The 18,827-nt window shown below is 40.6% G+C and overlaps 1 protein-coding gene across 1 annotated transcript in view; it reads left to right on the top strand.

Moving 5' to 3' along the window:
• Window positions 1-2,639: 2,639 nt before the first annotated feature.
• The window catches only part of LOC130908404 (polycystic kidney disease 1 like 1), a 45,209-nt gene continuing 29,021 nt past the window's right edge, over window positions 2,640-18,827 (top strand). The window contains exons 1-14 of the mRNA XM_057823795.1: window positions 2,640-2,691; window positions 2,868-2,954; window positions 4,865-4,925; window positions 5,034-5,202; window positions 7,161-7,400; window positions 7,496-7,628; window positions 9,923-10,120; window positions 10,954-11,135; window positions 11,211-11,414; window positions 12,079-12,242; window positions 12,324-12,371; window positions 14,363-14,527; window positions 14,630-14,692; window positions 18,588-18,767. Of these exons, the coding sequence (XP_057679778.1) occupies window positions 4,865-4,925; window positions 5,034-5,202; window positions 7,161-7,400; window positions 7,496-7,628; window positions 9,923-10,120; window positions 10,954-11,135; window positions 11,211-11,414; window positions 12,079-12,242; window positions 12,324-12,371; window positions 14,363-14,527; window positions 14,630-14,692; window positions 18,588-18,767 (1,807 nt within the window). The 5' untranslated portion in view covers window positions 2,640-2,691; window positions 2,868-2,954. The remainder of the gene's footprint in view (window positions 2,692-2,867; window positions 2,955-4,864; window positions 4,926-5,033; window positions 5,203-7,160; window positions 7,401-7,495; window positions 7,629-9,922; window positions 10,121-10,953; window positions 11,136-11,210; window positions 11,415-12,078; window positions 12,243-12,323; window positions 12,372-14,362; window positions 14,528-14,629; window positions 14,693-18,587; window positions 18,768-18,827) is intronic.

Here is an 18,827-nt window from a genome sequence, read left to right as displayed (position 1 = left end):
CATGACGAGCTACAGGAAGGTCAGAGTAAAAAATCTTGTGTTTCATTCCCTCATTTTTGTTTTGCTTTGGTTTTTTGGCCAATCTCCCTTAAGTATCCGAAACCAGTCTACTCGGAGCATCGTGGGATATTCGGCACTTAACAGGACATGTGTGAGCTTACTTGTGTCGACCTCGCTTGAAAAATGGCACGACGGGAAGACTTTTGTCCCAGAGGTATGCGGGAAACTGGAGGAGCATCCAGATCAGGTCACAGGTGAGAGAGAGTCTAGTGAATTTTAGATGAATGAAAGCTTGGTGGTTAAGACTTTTAAGTTTTTTGGGTCAATATATGTAACAACAATCATGCAGCAAGATTCATGTTCAGTATGAATTTTTATATTTACAAGATAAAACTCATATGGTCTTAAAATGCAACAAAACTATTAAATAAAGGACTGACAAACATAATTAATGCATTTTTGTTTTAATTAATGTACTTCTATATGTTTAGTAATGTATACAGTGGTACCTCTACTTACAAAATTAATTGGTTCTGGAAGTAGTTTCGTAACCTGAAAATTCTGTAAGTAGAGGTGCGTTTTCCATGTAAATGCCCTAATCCTTTCCAATTCCCCCTAAATTCAGACATGTGTAAAAATGCATCAAAACATGTAACAAATACATGTTATAACTAGATTGTGGCACAATAAACATCAAATCAGAGTTGTGCATAATATAAAAAACCAAGAATAAATGTTAATACACTCATGTAAAGCTGTCGGAACACGAGGAACGAAAGAAGCATACGCTGGGATACGCACATACAAATACAGTGGATGTCCCTCTTAGCCAATTGGATGCCAGGAATGCTGGGGAATAGCCTAGCATTACGTTCAGTACCAGCCATACTGTATTTTTGCCTCTTGTTTCCTGAAAGTTCTTTTGAAACAAGAGGCAATATTTTCCCAGTGAGGCGCGTCATAACCTGAAAATTTTGTATGTAGAGATGTTCATAAGTAGAGGTACCACTCTATATTTGTAATTTTTTACTCTGAGTATATAAACCTTTGTAATTTTGTAAATTTTAAACAATGACATTAACATGTCAAGATATATTTGTAACAATCCCTAAAAAACGTATCACTGATCTGGATTGTGCCAACAACTCAAGTAAGTATAAAATATTTGTTCAGATCAGCAAATGCACATTTTCCAAAGGGTGCGTCTTTTTATTTTTATATTTAGATCAGTCTATTGATGGAACAAAACAATGACAGAATGGAATACCATTTTACAAGTGCATACTGAAGGAATCTGACCGTTTAGCCAGATTGCCAGAATCACGCCAGCCGAACCACCGGACCCGTGCTGGCGCAACTCCAACGACCCGGGCCGGCGAGACACCGACAACCTGGCCAAAAGGCCGAACTGTACGCATCCACCTTAGTGTCAACCCCTTCCACTGACTCCATCTTAAAAGCTGGAAAAAGGCCTCAAAACAGAAGTTGACAATTTATTCAGGTCGACAGCGATCAGATGGCAAGACAGAACAGCAACAGACCTAGGTCAGGAGGCAGACTGGTTCTAGGGTCACCATATCACAATATCAAAGATTTCTGAAAAAATATGACAACGATTAGTTAAACATTCAGTATTTTTGAAAGCTCTTGTGGGGCGGGCTGTGGGCAGGAAGAAGGGCGTTGTTTAGGAATATTGTGTGTTTGTGGATTGGACAGGAGGATTCGGGAGTTACTGCTGTCAGGGTAACGAAAGTTGTCGATTTTGCCACCTCAGCACCACGTGAGTGCTGAGTGTTCACTTCTCGGTCACAAGTTCCTCCTTATCAGATCTTCCTTGTCATGACAAGATGTCCCGCCATTTGTTCTGGACTGTCTGGAAGAATTGATTGCGGGAGTTGGTGGTGCAGACGTGAGCTTGTAGCTGTCTTGCCTCGTCAGCGTTGCTCAGTCAGCTGCATGATGCACGCGTTGGGCTCCCGTGATCAGAAGGCGTCATGTATCTCTTATGCCCTATGTCAAATATATTCTGCTTGTTTCCTTAAACTATGATATAAATGGTATTTATTTTATATTGGGTGTGTTAGAGTAATACAAAAAGTCAAACAGTAAATACGAGAAAAGATTCCTTCAATACGTATTAAGATTTTATATCCCATTACTGTGTACTGTGTATACTGTATATGTATGTTGTTAGAGTATGTGGTACTGGGTGTACCTTCTTACATCACTGAGGAGTTCCTCTGTGGGACCTCAGAGGGTCAAAGTTCACAGCAGGTCAATGAGTCAGATGATGGCTCCTTTACAGTTCTTTTTGGAAAGAATTTGGAAGTCAAACATGAAATCACTATTTGATTAAAAAAAAAAAACATGAGCGATCCTTTCTGTAGGAATTTTAAATTTTTTTAACCTTCTTTTTCTGTCCTGTTATGTTTAGAGGCGACAGTCTCCGAGCGTTCCTCCCCCCTGAGCCTTTGCGTCGTGGCGCCGTTGGAGATCTCTTGGCTTCACAGAACCCCCCTCCCGCATAGGAGCTCCCAAAGAGGGACTGCCTATGTGTGGGATCCCGTCACACTGCGAGAGTGCGTGGCTCTTGAAGGGCCGGCGGCACAGTTGTGCTGGTTGTTTAGTCACGGGGAGCGAGACGAGGAGGTGTGGGTCGAGAGGACTTTTGAGGGCCTGAATAGCAGCCTGGTATGTGAGCATACATTTACAATTAAAGGGGTTATACGTGTGTGTGGTGTGGGGTCCTTTTTTTTTGGATCGTTTATTCGAATGTTTCGCCCATTTGTAGCACAATTTTAAACAGTACATAATTTTTTTTTTTTTAATTGTTTTTTTTTTTAAGTAATTCAACATATGTATTTTAGATCTGGATCTATGTCATCAAAGGAATTCAAACAGTGAGAGCGAATGCTTCAAATGAATGTGATTGGACACAGAAGACAATAAGTATTGTGAGTATCATTCTTCATTTTACTGATATTCTAATTTTGGTCTTGTAGGAATTTGACCTTTTAGCCAGATTTCCAGAATCATGCCAGCCGAACCGTTAGAACTGCGCAAGCGCAATTCCCACGGCCCTGGGCGGTGGAACCCCAATGACCCAGCCAAAAGGTCAAACTCTGCGCGCTACCTTAGTTTTAACCCCTTGTACTAACTCCATTTTAAAAGCTGAAAAAAGGCTTCGAAGGATAAGTTAACAATTTATTCCAAGTCGACAGCAATAGACAGCAAGGCAAAACAGCAAATAGAATCAGACAAGGAGGAAAGCTGGCTCCAGGGTCAAAAGGCAACAAGTACACAAAAATGTTCCTGAGAAAAGATTTTAAAAAAAGCTAATGAGCTCAGTCCTTTGAAGGCTTTGGTGAGGCGGGCTGTGGTACGGAAGATCGGTGTTTTTGGCTGTTGTATAGGGTAATTTTCCGTTGCAGGTCCGTGCATCACAGTTGCCAAGGCAACTAGAGTTGGAGATTTTGTCAGCCTGAGCTCTTAGTGTTCAAATTCTCAGCTGAGGAGTATTCTTGTTGTCAGGCGTTCCGTGTGGCAAAACAGGATGTCCCGCCATTTGTTCTGGACTGTCCAGAAGAGCGGATTGTGGGATTTGGTGGTGCAGACGCGGGCTTGTAGATGTCTTGCCATGCTTGTCAGCGTCAATCTCACTTAGTCAACGTGTGCGTCATGCAGCTCAGTTTCCGTAGTCCGTTTCCGTATCAAATATATTCTGCTTCTTTTTCTTAAACTATGATATAAATGCTATTTATTTTATATTGGGTGTGTTAGAGTAATACAAACAGTCAAACAATAAATATCAGAAAGGATTCTATTCCATTCCGTCTGTATTCCTCTAAAACACCCAATATAAAATAAATAGCATTTATATCATGGTTTAAGAAAAACAAGCACAATATATTTGATATTATGAACAGATGCACTTGGAATGATTAGAACTTGCAGTGCCAAGACAACATGCAAATAAGGACGCCTTCTGACCACGGAAGCCCAACGCGTGCGTCATGCAGCTGACTGAGCAAGATTGACGCTGACTACCAGGTGATAGGCAAGACACTACAAGCCCACGTCTGCAAAACCAAATCCCATAATCAGCTCTTCAGGACAGTCCAGAACAAATGGCGGGGGGTCCTGTACTACCACAACACCCGATAACAAAAAGAGTTCCAAGTTTGATAGCTCAGCGTCTCTCAGACAGTGAGGCACGCCGGACCTCCCACCTCAGTTGCCTCATTAACCATGACCCAGCAACGGTGACACACGAACTTGACCGCCCAAATCTGCAACAGAAGACCCAAACACACCCCTCTTCCTGCCTATGGCCCGCCCCACGAGAGCCTTCTAAAAGACTGAATGTTTAACTAATGGTTGCCATTTTGCTCAGGAACCTTTTGTTGACTTGTGATATGATGACCCTGGAACGAGTCTGCCTCCTCGCCTGGGTCTGTTGCCTTTTGGCTTTGCCGTTTGATCGCTGTTGACCTGAATAAACTGTCAACTTGTGTTTTGAAGCTTTTTTGTAGCTTTCAAAATGGAGTCAGTACGAGGGGTTGAGACTAAGGTGAGCGCGCAGTGTTTGGCCTTTTGGCGGGGTTGTCGGTGTTTGGCCGGCCCGGGTCGTTGGAACTGCGCCAGCACGGGTCTGGCGATTCGTCTGCCGTGATTCCAGCTATCTGGTTAAAAGGTCAGATTCCTTCAAGTGTAAGATACATTTTGACATTTCAATAACAGTTATACTGATGAAACAGTGATTTAAAAAATGAGCGAAAATTAGATATGACCAACAACACCAACATAAAGCGCAACAATGCAGCAGAACAACATCATTGAGAAGCATTAATTTGTCCACTTATAGATGGTTGTGCGACCTCTCTTCCCTGACCTCTGTGTCACTATTCCCAACAAGAATGACAGTGGTAAGGAGGCATCCATATACACACACTTCTAATAGTCCACAGCAGAGTTTGTTTCAGTAACGTCTATTCAGTTGATGCTCTATTTTTATATGAAATCTGACTTTTTAGCTGTGTTCGTTTCTGGAGCAAGCCCTACCTATCCAACGAATACTAATGTGACGTTCCTGGTTGTGACTGACATTCATGATCCACTTGAATTCCTGTGGAATTTTGGAGACTCCACAACCGCCAAAACAAGCAGCAGGAAAATCACCAAAAGATACTCCACTCCTGGAGAGTACGTTGAATGTAAAACATAAAACCTCTTCTACAAGATTTATAATTCCATATGCTACTACAATCCCTGACAAAAGTCTTGTCGCTCATCCATTTTGTAGAAACTATTGCTGATAACCTGACTTTTAATGATTCAATTGGTTTCAGAAATGGCTCATGTGAAAGCTAAGACCCTCCCAAATGAGGTTGAATGTACAAAAATATATTTGTTTCACTGAAAAAAGATTCATAATTTGATGAAGACGTAAAGGTCAAATTTTGGCAAGACAAAAGTTTTGTCGCCTACAGAAAGTAGTGTGAAAATTGAACAAAAAATGTACTTCAAATACAAAAATATGTTACATAACATAAGCGAATTAAGTAGTGGTGCTGTGAGATCCAAATTGAATATTTTGTATGACTTCCATGGGCTTCGGCAAGGATTCATACAATTTATTGATGAAGTCATCAGGTACATCAAAGAAAGCAGTCTTGCATGCTTCCCAGAGTTCATCAATATTCTTGGGTTTTATCTTCCATGCTTCCTCTTTCATCCTGTTCATGTTCCTGGAGGATCTTGATCTTCTTTGCCTTGAGGAACTTTGAGGTAGAGATTGAGGTATGTGATGGAGCACCATCCTGCTGCAGAATTTGTCCCTTTTTATGGTTAGGAATGTAAGAGGCAGCTAAGATTTGTTGATATTTCAGGCTATTAATGTTGCCTTCCACCCTGCAGATCTCTCGCACAACCCCATACTGGATGTAACCCCAGACCATGATTTTGCCACCACCAAACTGCACTGTTTCCTGAGTGAATCTCGGATCCATGTGGGCTCCAGTAGGTCTCCTCCAATATTTGCGGCGACTGTGGTGTAATTCAATGGAAGGTTCATCTGAAAAATCCACCTTTTGCCACAAAATTGTGAAGTTTGGTGGTGGCAAAATCATAGTCTGCGGTTACATCCAATATGGACGTGTGCGAGAGATCTGCAGGGTGGAAGGCAACATAAATAGTCTGCAATATCAACAAATCTTAGCTGCCTCTTACATTCCTAACCATAAAAAGGAACAAATTCTGCAGCAGGATGGCGCTCCATCGCATACGACAATCTCTACCTCAAAGTTCCTCAAGGCAAAGAAGATCAAGATCCTCCAGGACTGGCCAGCCCAGTTACCAGACATGAACATCATTGAGCATGTCTGGGGAAGGATGAAAGAGGAAGCATGGAAGACGAAACCCAAGAACTCTGGGAACTCTGGGAGGCATGCAAGACTGCTTTCTTTGATGTTCTTGAGGACTTCATCAATAAATTGCATGAATCCTTGCCGAACCGCATGGAAGTTATACAAAATATTAAAATTGGATCTCACAGCACCACTACTTAATTCGCTTATGTTATGTAACATATTTTTGTATTTGAAGTACATTTTTTGTTCAATTTTCACACTACATTCTGTTGGCGACAAAACTTTTATCTTGCCAAAATTTGACCTTTATGTCTTCATTAAATGATAAATCTTTTTTGAGTGAAACAAATATATTTTTGTACATTCAACATCATTTGGGAGGGTCTTAGCTTTCGTATGAGCCATTTCTGAAACCAATTGAATAATTCAAAGTCAGGTTATTCGCAATTGTTTCTACAAAATGGATAAGCTATAAGACTTTTGTCAGGGACTGTACTGTACGACATCATGCAATTTGACATTTCTTTGATACGTCCATCAATTCTACCTGTGTAACACTACTGCCACCATGTGGCCAATGTCTGCACGCACCAGAGGGATCAACACGTACAGTAGTGTATATATAGCACAGTACGGGCTGCTTATATTCTTTCAGGTAGTATTTGTAAAGCAGCATACTGAACACAAAAGTTTAGGTTGAAGATTTCATCAAATGTATTGAAAGTAAAATTTCTATTCCATGAATACAGTACACAAATTTCAATTTTTAAAATGTATATTTTTCTTTTGTAGGTATAATATAACAGTGGTGATGTCTGATGGTCACATCGCCTTCACCTCTGTTATGTATTCCATACTCGTACAAAGCGAAGTGAAGCTCAACAAGCTGTTCCACCGGGCCTACGTTCTGCGGAACCAGGAGTTCACAGTGAGTTGCAGAGTCAATTCCGGGAGCGACGTCACCTACATATGGAGCTTCGGCGACGGGACGACAAGGGTGGGACAAAGTACTGAACAGCACACGTTCCTCAGGTGGGCCCAATGTTTAAACTCAAATGTGGATGATGTTCATTGTGGCGTTACACGTCAAATACACAAACGATACGCCCATACGTTTCTGGTCGTAGGACCGGAGAGTTCCAAATAGAAGTGACTGCGTCCAATAAGGTCAGTTCTGCCTACATGAGCAGCATTATCTTCGTCTTGGACCGCCCGTGTCAGCCTCCGCCTGTGAAGAACATGGGCCCTCTGAAGATACAGGTAGGGCTATTTACCGTAATTTTTGGACTAAAAGACGCTACTTTTTTCCCTTATTTTGAATCCTGGGATTTATAGTCCAGTACGGCTTATTTGTTGATTTACTTGGGTTAATAGGCAACACTTTATTTGACAATGGCGTCATAAGACTGCCATAATTATGTAATGACACTATCATGGGCATTAACGGATGCTTATGAGAGATTTCATGAAGTGTCATCTAGCAAATTATGTCACTAACTCTATTTGTGTCCGTCTCGGATCTTTTATATCCATTCAAAAGTGAGATAATTTGCCGGATGACACCAAATGACATCTGTCATAAGCATTCATTTATGCTCATGGCAGTGTCATGTCGTAATTATGATGGTGCTACCAAATACCATAACTAGCAATTAACGAAACAACTGGAACAGCAACTGAAAAAAAAATGCGCAGAACATGAATTTTGATTCTTATTTACATCTGTTACTCTGCAATGCATGCTTGGAAGCATGTTGGACGACAAACTATCTGGTGCACACCAGACAGTATGTAGTCAGCACTACAAACCATCTGGTGCGCACCAGGCAGTATGTGGTGCGCACTAGAAACTATCTGGTGCGCACCAGGCAGTATGTGGTCCGCACTACAAACCATCTGGTGCGCACCAGGCAGTATGTGGTCCGCACTACAAACTATCTGGTGCACACCAGGCAGTATGTGGTCCTCACTAGAAACTATCTGGTCCGCACCAGGCAGTATGTGGTCCGCACTGCAAACCATCTGGTGCGCACCAGGCATTATGTGGTCTGTACTACAAACCATCTGGTGCGCACCCGGCAATATGTGTTGCGCACTAGAAACTATATGGTGCACACCAGGCAGTATGTGGTCCACACTAGAAACTATCTGGTGCGCACCAGGCAGTATGTGGTCCACACTAGAAACTATCTGGTGCGCACCAGGCAGTATGTGGTGCGCACCAAGCATTATGTGGTCCGTAATAGAAACTGTCTGGTGCGCACCAGACAGTATGTGGTCAGCACTACAAACTGTCTGGTGCGCACCAGGCAGTATGTGGTTCACACTACAAAATATCTGGTGCACACCAGGCAGTATGTGGTGCGCACTAGAAACTATCTGGTGCGCACCAGGCAGTATGTGGTGCACACTAGAAACTATCTGGTGCGCACCAGGCAGTATGTGGTCCGCACTACAAACTATCTGGTGCACACCAGGCAGTATGTGGTCCGCACTAGAAACTATCTGGTCCGCACCAGGCAGTATGTGGTCCGCACTGCAAACCATCTGGTGCGCACCAGGCATTATGTGGTCTGTACTACAAACCATCTGGTGCGCACCAGACAGTATGTGGTCCGCATTCAAACTATCTGGTGCACACCAGGCAGTATGTGGTCCACACTAGAAACTATCTGGTGCGCACCAGGCAGTATGTGGTCCGCGCTAGAAACTATCTGGTGCGGACCAGGCAGTATGTGGTCCGCGCTACAAACCATCTGGTGCGCACCCGGCAGTATGTGTTGCGCACTAGAAACTATATGGTGCACACCAGGCAGTATGTGGTGCACACTAGACACGATCTGGTGCGCACCAGGCAGTATGTGGTCCACACTAGAAACCCTCTGGTGCACACCAGACAGTATGTGGTGCGCACAAGAAACTAGCTGGCGCACACAAAACAGTATGTGGTGCACACTAGTAACTATTTGTTGCGCAACAGACAGTTTGTGGTGAGCACTACGAACTATCTGGTGCGCACCAGGCAGTATGTGGTCTGCACTACAAACTATCTGGTGCGCACCAGACAGTTTGTGGTGAGCACTACAAACTATCTGGTGCGCACCAGGCAGTATGTGGTGTGCACTACAAACTATCTAGTGTGCACTAGGCAGTATGTGGTGCGCACTATAAACTATCTGGTGCGCACCAGGCAGTATGTGGTCTGCACTACAAACTAGACAGCAGGTGGCAGCAGAGGTTGACTGTCTCCCAAAGGAAGCAGTGATGGCCACATGAAGCTTCTTGAAGCAATGAAGCTTTGCAGCCAATTGGTTCAAAGCTTCATGGTGATTCATTTGTTCTTATGACAGTCTTATGATGCCCCTGTCAAATAAATTGTTACCGGTTGATATCTTTTGGTGTAAATATCCCATAATACAGTGAGGACAGTTTTTGTGTCAAATTTGGTGGTCAAATTTGGTGGGTGGCGGCTTATAGTCAAATGCGCCTTATAGTCCGAAAATTACGGTACTTGTCTTTTTGCACTGGTTCTCTGAAGATTTATATGTACTCAGGTGCGACGACATGACGTCATACATCTGGGGGTGTCTTACGAGGGTGACGTCGAATGTGACGTTTTGAGGGGCCTACGTTACACATGGTCGTTGTTTAACTCCGCTGGGCACATTTTGCCTGTTCCTGATGCCCACAAGCAGAGTCTTGTGCTGCCAGGTCATCTGTTGCACTACGACACCTACATTGCTACGGCAAAGGTAGGTTGGAGTAAGCAGGGTGCCTGTTTTCTAGTATGCCCCCAACAGAAATGAATCCAGACACAATTTTTGACTGGGGTAACTACATTGGCACGACACCGGCGGACGTACCATATTCAATGGATGACGATCTTGGCGAAAAGTATTGCCTAAACAGCCTGATTTAGAATTCCCCTCAGGAATCATGGGGAAAAAACCCCTCACTGTCAACTTATTATTATAAATATTCTTGTAAGTCAATTTTATTGCTGACACTGCGTGTTGGGGTCATCAGCATGCTGTGCCCCCGCGCCCCAAAAGTCAAACTCCGCCTATGCTACACTATACTAAAAATAATAAAGATACTGACAGGATAAGCGGGAAACAATGACGACGACGAGGTACAATTAGGTACTGTTTTACATGACAAAAAAAAAAAACTGACAGAGATAAAATGGTGGACTTCGGCGTCTAAAGTCGAAATCACGTAACTCGCGCGTCGTACATACTGTACATCGTAACCCGGGTACTACCTGTAGATGAAGGTGTGTTGACAAAAAATATATACCATTTATTTAAATAATCTGATATTGTAAGCAGTTACTCACAATGTTACTCATTACTTGAGTATTCTTTTTAATGATTTTTTTTTTACTTGAGCAATTTTTTGGATGACTAATTATAATTTTACTTAAGTAATATTATTTAGAAGTAACACTACTCTTACTTGAGTAAAATGTTTGGTTGCTCTACCCACTTCTGCTTCCGGCGTAGGGTGACACGCTGTTCATCACAATAGTATTGATTGGGTGCTATGTGTATGGGTTGAGTTTACAAATACTGATCTTCTGCAGGTCAAGGTAGTCGGTAGTGTGGTGTACAGTAACTACAGTGTGAGAGTTCAAGTGATACCCAGCCCTCCTGTGGCCTCCATCCAGGGCGGTACTAACTTTTTCATTAACAACAAGAATGGCACAATGGTAATGCTGGATGGACAACATTCCTATAATCCTGATTTCCCTACAGATCCCGTCAGGTAGGTGAATATGCGTAATACAATTCAAAGCAGACATTAGTTCATATTTTAGTGAATGTTTCTTTGAAATTCTAGATTCGAATGGCTGTGTGAACCAGTTAGCTCCATCAAAAGTTCCTGCTTTAACCATCATGTTGCTACGAATGCTTCCGTGCTCACCTTTCCCATGAGCTTCTTGAAACACAACTTTGACCAGTTTCATTTCACACTCACCGTCCACAGTGGAGAGCTGTCAGGTTCCACTGAGGCTTTTGTCACGTTAACGCCAAACGTGGTTGGGTATGAGACGAGCATGACAATGATCCAGACACAACTGTAGGGCTGCAGCTATCGATTATTTTAGTAGTCGATTAATCGATGAACTAGTTAGTTCGAATAATCGAGTAATCGGATAAGAAACATGAAAAATTAAAATACCTGAGCTGAGCCTCAAACCGTGTAAAAAAATTTGATAACGATCTAAGCCCAACAAAAGAACAATTGGCTAACTTACGTAGCAAAAGTCCGCTAGCTTAAATGCTATAAAATGCTAACTTTTTTTTTGACAATGCTCAACAACAAATGGTTCAGACACATATTCCCCCAAAAAATGGCTAAATATACCTATACACTAAATTATGAATTCATTAAAAAACATTAGCTCAAACAAAAACTTAGCTTACGTTGGTCTTAACAGGGAGCAGTTGGATTCAGTCATGTGAAATGAGGCAGACCAGAGGGCAGTGTATCCACCCTAATCAATAAAATTAAATGCAAACACTTCCAAAATAAACCATTACAACACCACTTTAATTAAGCGAATACTCGGAGCAATAAAATTTAATTCAAATATTTTTTTCTTATCGAATACTCGAGTTAATCGATTAATCGTTGCAGCACTACACAAATGACAGAAATGTACAAAAAAAACAACAAAATATTTTTCTGATTGTTTACGATCCAGGAGGATCACTATATCCTGTCTCGAGTGTGAAGGAGACCAAGTAAACTGGGATCAGTCCATCTCAGTCAAAGCCACTTGTGAGGATTGTGAGGTTCCTTCAAACGGAATCCAGTACACATGGACTTTACACTTGGTTAATGCTTCCTCTAAACCTGTATTAGAAGGTAAATTATGTTTATTCAGTTTTAGTGGGAGTAAATTATAGTGTAGTATAATTGTACATTCAACTTTGTGTTCTTTTCTAGTCCCTTTTTGTATTGCCGTTGACCTCAGTACCCCATCCACCATCAGAGGTATGCAAAATATAAATAACTAAATAGGCTAAATAGGCGTCTGTTAACGTAACAACACAGCCTTATTTGTTTACCAAACTCTTGATCCCACTTCAAATCACGACCAAATCCATCTAAAGTCTTCATCTTCAGTACCAGTTCTGAGGAACTATGCCAACTCTGGAAGTAGAAGGCTAGCCATAGACTTCATAATGTATTGATGGGACACGGGACCTGCATTGCTGGCGAGGCCGTCAGAGCTGACCGAGTGGAATCGCAGACAAAGAGCTTTTTTCGTTGAAAATTCTCGTGAATAAATGCTTAAATCCCTGAATTCTACATAGATATGGATGTAAAACAGTGTAGATTCTTGGTTAAACGCAAAAAAAAACAAAACGTGCAGTTAGCATTCTTTTACGTAAATATGTTGAAGTACAATGCTAGTTTGTTAGTGAATGTAGCTAGCGGCCGCCTGATGTAAACAGAGCTTTTCCGGTGAAAATTCTTGTGAATAAATGCTTAAATCCCTGAATTCTTTATAGATATGGATGTTAAACAGTATCGTTGCTTGGTTAAACGCAATAAAAAAAAACGTGCAGTTAGATTTTATTCTACGTAAATATGTCGAAGTACAATGCTCGTCTGTTAGTAAATGTAGCTAGCGGCCGCCTGATGTAAACAGAGCTTTTCCAGTTAAAATTCTTGTGAATAAATGCTTAAATGCCCGGATTCTTTATAGATATGGACGTAAAACAGTCTTGATTCTTGGTTAATAGCAACAGCAAAAAACGTGCAGTTAGCATTTATTCTACGTAAATATGTCGAAGTACAATGCTAGTCCGTTAGTGAATGTAGCTAGCGGCCGCATGATGTAAACAGAGCTTTTTCGGTAAAAATACTTGTGAATGAACGCTTAAATCTCTGAATTCTTTATAGATATGGATGTAAAATAATCTTGATTCTTGGTTAAAAGCAAAAAAAGTGCAGATAGCATTTATTCTACATAAATATGTTGAAGTACAATGCTTGTCTGTTAGTGAATGTAGCTAGCGGCCGCCTGATGTAAACAAATCTTTTCCAGTGAAAATTCTTGTGAATAAATGCTTAAATGCTCAAATTTTTATAGATATGGACGAAAAACAGTCTCAATTCTTGGTTAAAAGAAAAAAAAGTGCAGATACTGTAGCATTTATTCTACGTAAATATGTCGAAGTAAAATGCTAGTCTGTTAGTGAATGTAGCTAGCAGCCGCCTTATGTAAGCAGAGCTTTTCCGTTGAAAATTCTTGTGAATAAATGCTTAAATCTCCGAATTCTTTATAGATATGGATGTAAAACAATCTTGATTCTTGGTTAAAAGCGAAAAAAGGTGCAGTTAGCATTTATTCTGCTGCCTGATGTAAACAGACCTTTTCCAGTGAAAATTCTTGTGAATAAATGCTTAAATCCCTGAATTCTTTATAGATATGGACGTAAAGCAGTCTTGATGCTTGGTTAAAAGCAAAAACCAAAAAAAAAACGTGCAGTTCGCATTTATTTTACGTAAATATGTTGAAGTACAATGCTAGTCTGTTTGTGAATGTAGCTAGCGGTCAGGTTTTATTGCTTCTTCCGCTACACATACGTCAGCAAAAGTAGTCCGGGCAAAACGTGATGCATAGAGCTGGCAAAATTAAATGATTCCTCGAGGCAAATAAAATTACTCGGATCAATTTTTCAACTCCAGTTGCTTGAGTTACTCGAGTATTCGTTCAGCTCTAGTCGTAACCCGGGGACTATCTATATTGTACATAAGTCACACCTGAATATAAATATGTCAAAGTACGGGGGGAAAAAGTGCAAATTTTAGTCCAGAAAATACGGTAATGACTCAAAAGTGATTTTTAAAAAGTTAATATTATTCACTGGAATCTACAAAGTTATGACTGTGACAAATAAAATGCAAGGCTGGAGTTTATAATGATGTGGTGATTTGGAATGAATTATTTACCAGATAATGCTTTTTATGGCTAGGAGAGAAGCACTCTTATCATTCCCAAGAGGAATTTAATCTTCTGGATTCTCTGTACTCGACTGCCTTCGTGGATGATACCGTCCATTTGGATCAGAGGAAAATTGGAAGGAAATTTGATATTGATTACGACTCCTCTACAGACTGGGAGAGTGCTGATGGACAAGGTATCTTCAAGGCGCCAGCATGATCTGAGTGTCATCATTTGTCAAATGTTATTGTCAAGCGCTTTTTCACCAGTGTGTGTTGAAGCCTGTGCTCTTCCGCAGATTATAATGTTGCTTTGCAAATGGCAGAGGGAGAGCCTGGAATCTCAGCAGGGAGACCAACAGGTATAAAGTGTATACCGTCATTTTGGCACTATAAGCCGCCACCCACCAAATGTGACACGGAAACGGCATTTGTTCATAGATAAGCCGCACTGGACTATAAGCCGCAGCTGTCCTCACTGTATTATGGGATATTTACACCAAAAGATATTAGCCGGTAACACTTCATTAGACAGCGGCATCATATGACGGTCAGAAGACCAAACAAACCACCATGAAGCTTTTAGCTAATTGGCTGCAAAGCTTCATTGCTTCAAGAAGCTTCATTTGGCCATCACTGCTTCCTTGGGGGAGACGGTCAACCTTTTATGCCACATGCTGTCAACGCTGTTGTTGTCCATCATGCCTCCTAGAATGCATTGCAGTGTAACATATAAATACCAATCAAAATTCATGTTCTTTGCTAATTATTTATTCAGTTAATGTTCCTTTTTGTTTAAATAATTGCTAGTTGCGGTATTTGGTAACACTATTTGACAGTGGCGCCATAAGACTGTCATTAGACAGTTAGACATAATTATGACTAAGCCTGTCGCAATATGCAATAATTCCATTTATCGCACGGTAAATAAAAACGAAGGCGTTAATTTTTCCGCTGCAATTTATCGCCTCGCGTGCACCTGCTGACGTGCTGTTAAAAGTTCGGCTTCCTCGTTACCAACTACGCAAAATGCATTTTAGTTCTGTTTTTAGTTTAGTGCAGTTTAAGTTTAGTGCAGGTGGAGGAAAAAAAAGAAAAGGTGACAGTGCAGATGGAGGAAAAAAAAGAAAAGGTGACAGTGCAGGTGGAGGATAAAAAAGAAAAGGTGACGCTTACCAGTGAAATGATGTGAATGATGGCAAAATATAAACATGGTGTGTGCATCCATGAACTGGGTCGTAGAATGCCGAGCTCGGCGGTCCCCCTCCGTTCGCCAGTCTTTATAAGTTAAGGTGATAGTTCTTATTGTGGTAACATCGCCTAACAAATCGCCAGCTTCGTCAGGTTTCAAATCATTTATTCCATTAACTCTCCGAGTGTCCACTGCTGTTGACGCCAGGATCAAAACAGAAAGTAAAATAGCGCTCTCCTGCTCACCGTCAGCCCCGCGGTGCATTCAGGTGCAGCAAAAAAGTCCGCCACATTAGAAGCCGATTCGTTACATTATTACAGGTACTGTACTGTATTATTGCTATTATTATATTATTGTTATTCTGATCTTTATTCATATTTTATGTGTTTTGCTCTTTGTAATTGCTATTTGCAATAGTAACAGCAGTATTTATTAAGGATGTAGTGTGGGTTTTTGGGCTGTGGAACGAATTATTAATTTGTTCATTCATTTTCCATGCCGCTTTGTCCTCACGAGGGTCGCGGAGTATTCTTATGGGAAAATCCTGCTCGACATACGACCATTTCGACTTACAAACAAGCTCCTGGAAGGAATTAACTTCGTATGTAGAGGTACCACTGTATTACACATGGAACGCCATAGCAGAAGCTATGAGGGGAAAAGTTTTCATTTGCCTGGATGCTTAAATTATTAAATGGAATTTTATTTTTCTTAAAAACACATTTTATTTCTTCTGTGTTTCTGTGCAAGTATTACTATTGTGGTTTTTTACTTAAAAGAGGCATGGTCTATTGTTTTTAGTTGTGATTTCCTAAAAAGTATTTTTGAATTTAAGAGTAAACATTTATTGCGTTTAAATGGGTGTACATGTTCTATTATTATATACTGTATTCTCACAGTGTTATTGTATTTTTATTTTTTAATTTGGGGGGTGCAATAATATCGCATATCGCAATAATTTATGAAATAAATTATCGCACACTAAAATTTGTTATCGCGACAGGCCTAATTATGACATGACACTGTCATGAGCATTAACGAATGCTTATAACAGTTATCATTCAGTTTCATTCGGGAAATGATCTCACTTTTGAATGGATGTAAAAGATCCGAGCTGGACATAAATGGAGTTGGTAACAGTATTTGATGGATGACACTTAATGACATCTGTCATAAGCATTCAGTAATGCCCATGATAGTGTCATGTCATAATTAGGATAGTCTTATGACAGTCTTATGACGCCGCTGTCAAATAAAGTGTTACCAAATACCATAACAAGCAATTATTGAAACAACTGGAACAGTCAATGAATAAATAATTAAATAAAAGAACATGAATTTTGATTGTTACTTACATCTGTAGTGCTGCAATGCATGCTGAATAATGATTGTTACTTACAGCTGTAGTGCTGCAATGCATGCTAGGATGCATGGGTTGCCTATTAACACAAATAAATCAACAAATAAGCCGCACTGGACTATAAGCCGCAGGATACAAAATGAACGAAAAAAGTAGCGCCTTACAGTCCGGAAATTACGGTAATTATTCCATTATGTAGTGCAACTCTAGTATGCACTGGTTCAACCACAATAATAAATATTTTAAATGGTGTATGATGTGATTAGATTCACCACGTCTCCCTTAAAAATTTTGAATTAAAAGTTACCTTAAGCTGCTTGGACTTTAAATATTGAAACAGTTTTAATTTGCCACATGGGAGTTTGGTGCACTCCCCTTGTATTTATTCAGATAATGAAGGAGGATGGCAGTGGGTTTAGAGCGGACTACCCAAATAAATTCAGTCAAGTAGCACAGTGTCCGAATGTGGTTTTGGGGGTGCCGGAGCCTATCCCAGCTAACTATGGGCAGTAAGTGGGGTGCACTCTGAACTCCGCTAGCAGTAAGCACTCCTAAGCTTACTATTAACCAAAAGGATAGGAAGAGGGAAGATAGGACAGATTTGAGTGTGACAGGGCAGGGTGATGTGTAATGGGAACCCAGTATTACAACCAATCACATGTGCCCATTAATTCGTCGACATCCTAATTTTGACCGTGTAATGGCTAAACTAGAGATGGGAACAGTAGCCCAAAATTTTACTCAAGTAAGAATAGTGTTACTTCAAAATAATATTAAGAAAAAGTAGTCATCCAAAAAATGTACTCAAGTACAAGTAAAAAAGTATTTGGTGAAAAGTACCAGTAAAATACCCAAGAAATGAGTAACATTGTGAGTAACTGCTTACGATGTTTGATTAAAAAAAAAATTCAACAATGGTATTTTTTTCTCAGTACTAAGTTATCTATATGAACTATATGAACTGTTCTTATTATACTGTACTCCTATTGCATTATTGGGGAATCACAGAAGTGCCAAAATTAAATAAATGAATAAGCAAATAAATTAAAATAAATCTAAAAGTATATTTCATCACTGACATTTACTTTTTGTCATGGAAAATCACAAACAATAAAAACAGGCAATTTTTGTCATTGAAAAACACAAACAGAAAAAACTGACAATTTTTGTCATTGACTTTTACTTTTTTTCATTGAAAAACACAAACGAAAAAAAACAATGGCAATTTTTGTCATTGAAAAACACAAATGGAAAAACAATGGCAATTTTGTCATTGACTTGTAGTTTTTGTCATTGAAAAACACAAATGGAAAAAACAATGGCAAGAGAGCATGAGTGCCCTCTAGTGGAGAAAATAGTTCCTAGTTTGAATAGGGAATCCAGTATTTCCTTCAAAGTTCATATTATGATCATATTATCCGGTTTTGATTCGTCAATCGGTGCCAAATAAGAACTGGGAGAGAGGTTAAAGTCCGCACTGTCGAGTCATGTTGAGTGCAGCGCTCTACGTCAAATACTTCATTTTTTACGGTAAAGACGCCACGTGATTGAAACAGGCTGGTGTGGTCATAGAACGGCGAGCTTGAGTCTGATTGCTATAATAGAGCCGCGTGACAATTGTTGCGACGTCTCATAGGTGAAACTGGTAGAGCTACTGTTAGCATCGCTGGAAAAATACCATTTACTAAAGAATATGCACCTTTAGCTGTCAATGTTCAGAGCCTGAGACCAGGAGATGACCCATCGTCTGACCAAGCATCACATGACCTCGAGGGGAGCAACCTTTTGGATTCTAGTCCCAGGATGGTGATTCGGGACCAAACCTTGCTAGACCTTCCTCGAGAGCCTGTAGAGGCCGGGTTGTTAGCTTCCTACACCGACACAGGTATTCGAGATACAGAAAATATCACCTCATTGCTTTGACAATGTTTATCATAACGCTGTC

This window comes from Corythoichthys intestinalis, chromosome 20, assembly GCF_030265065.1.
Source record: "Corythoichthys intestinalis isolate RoL2023-P3 chromosome 20, ASM3026506v1, whole genome shotgun sequence".
Taxonomy (NCBI): Eukaryota; Metazoa; Chordata; class Actinopteri; order Syngnathiformes; family Syngnathidae; genus Corythoichthys; species Corythoichthys intestinalis.
The sequence above is the reverse complement of the archived record's forward strand: the minus strand, read 5'-3'. Positions and strand labels throughout refer to the sequence as shown.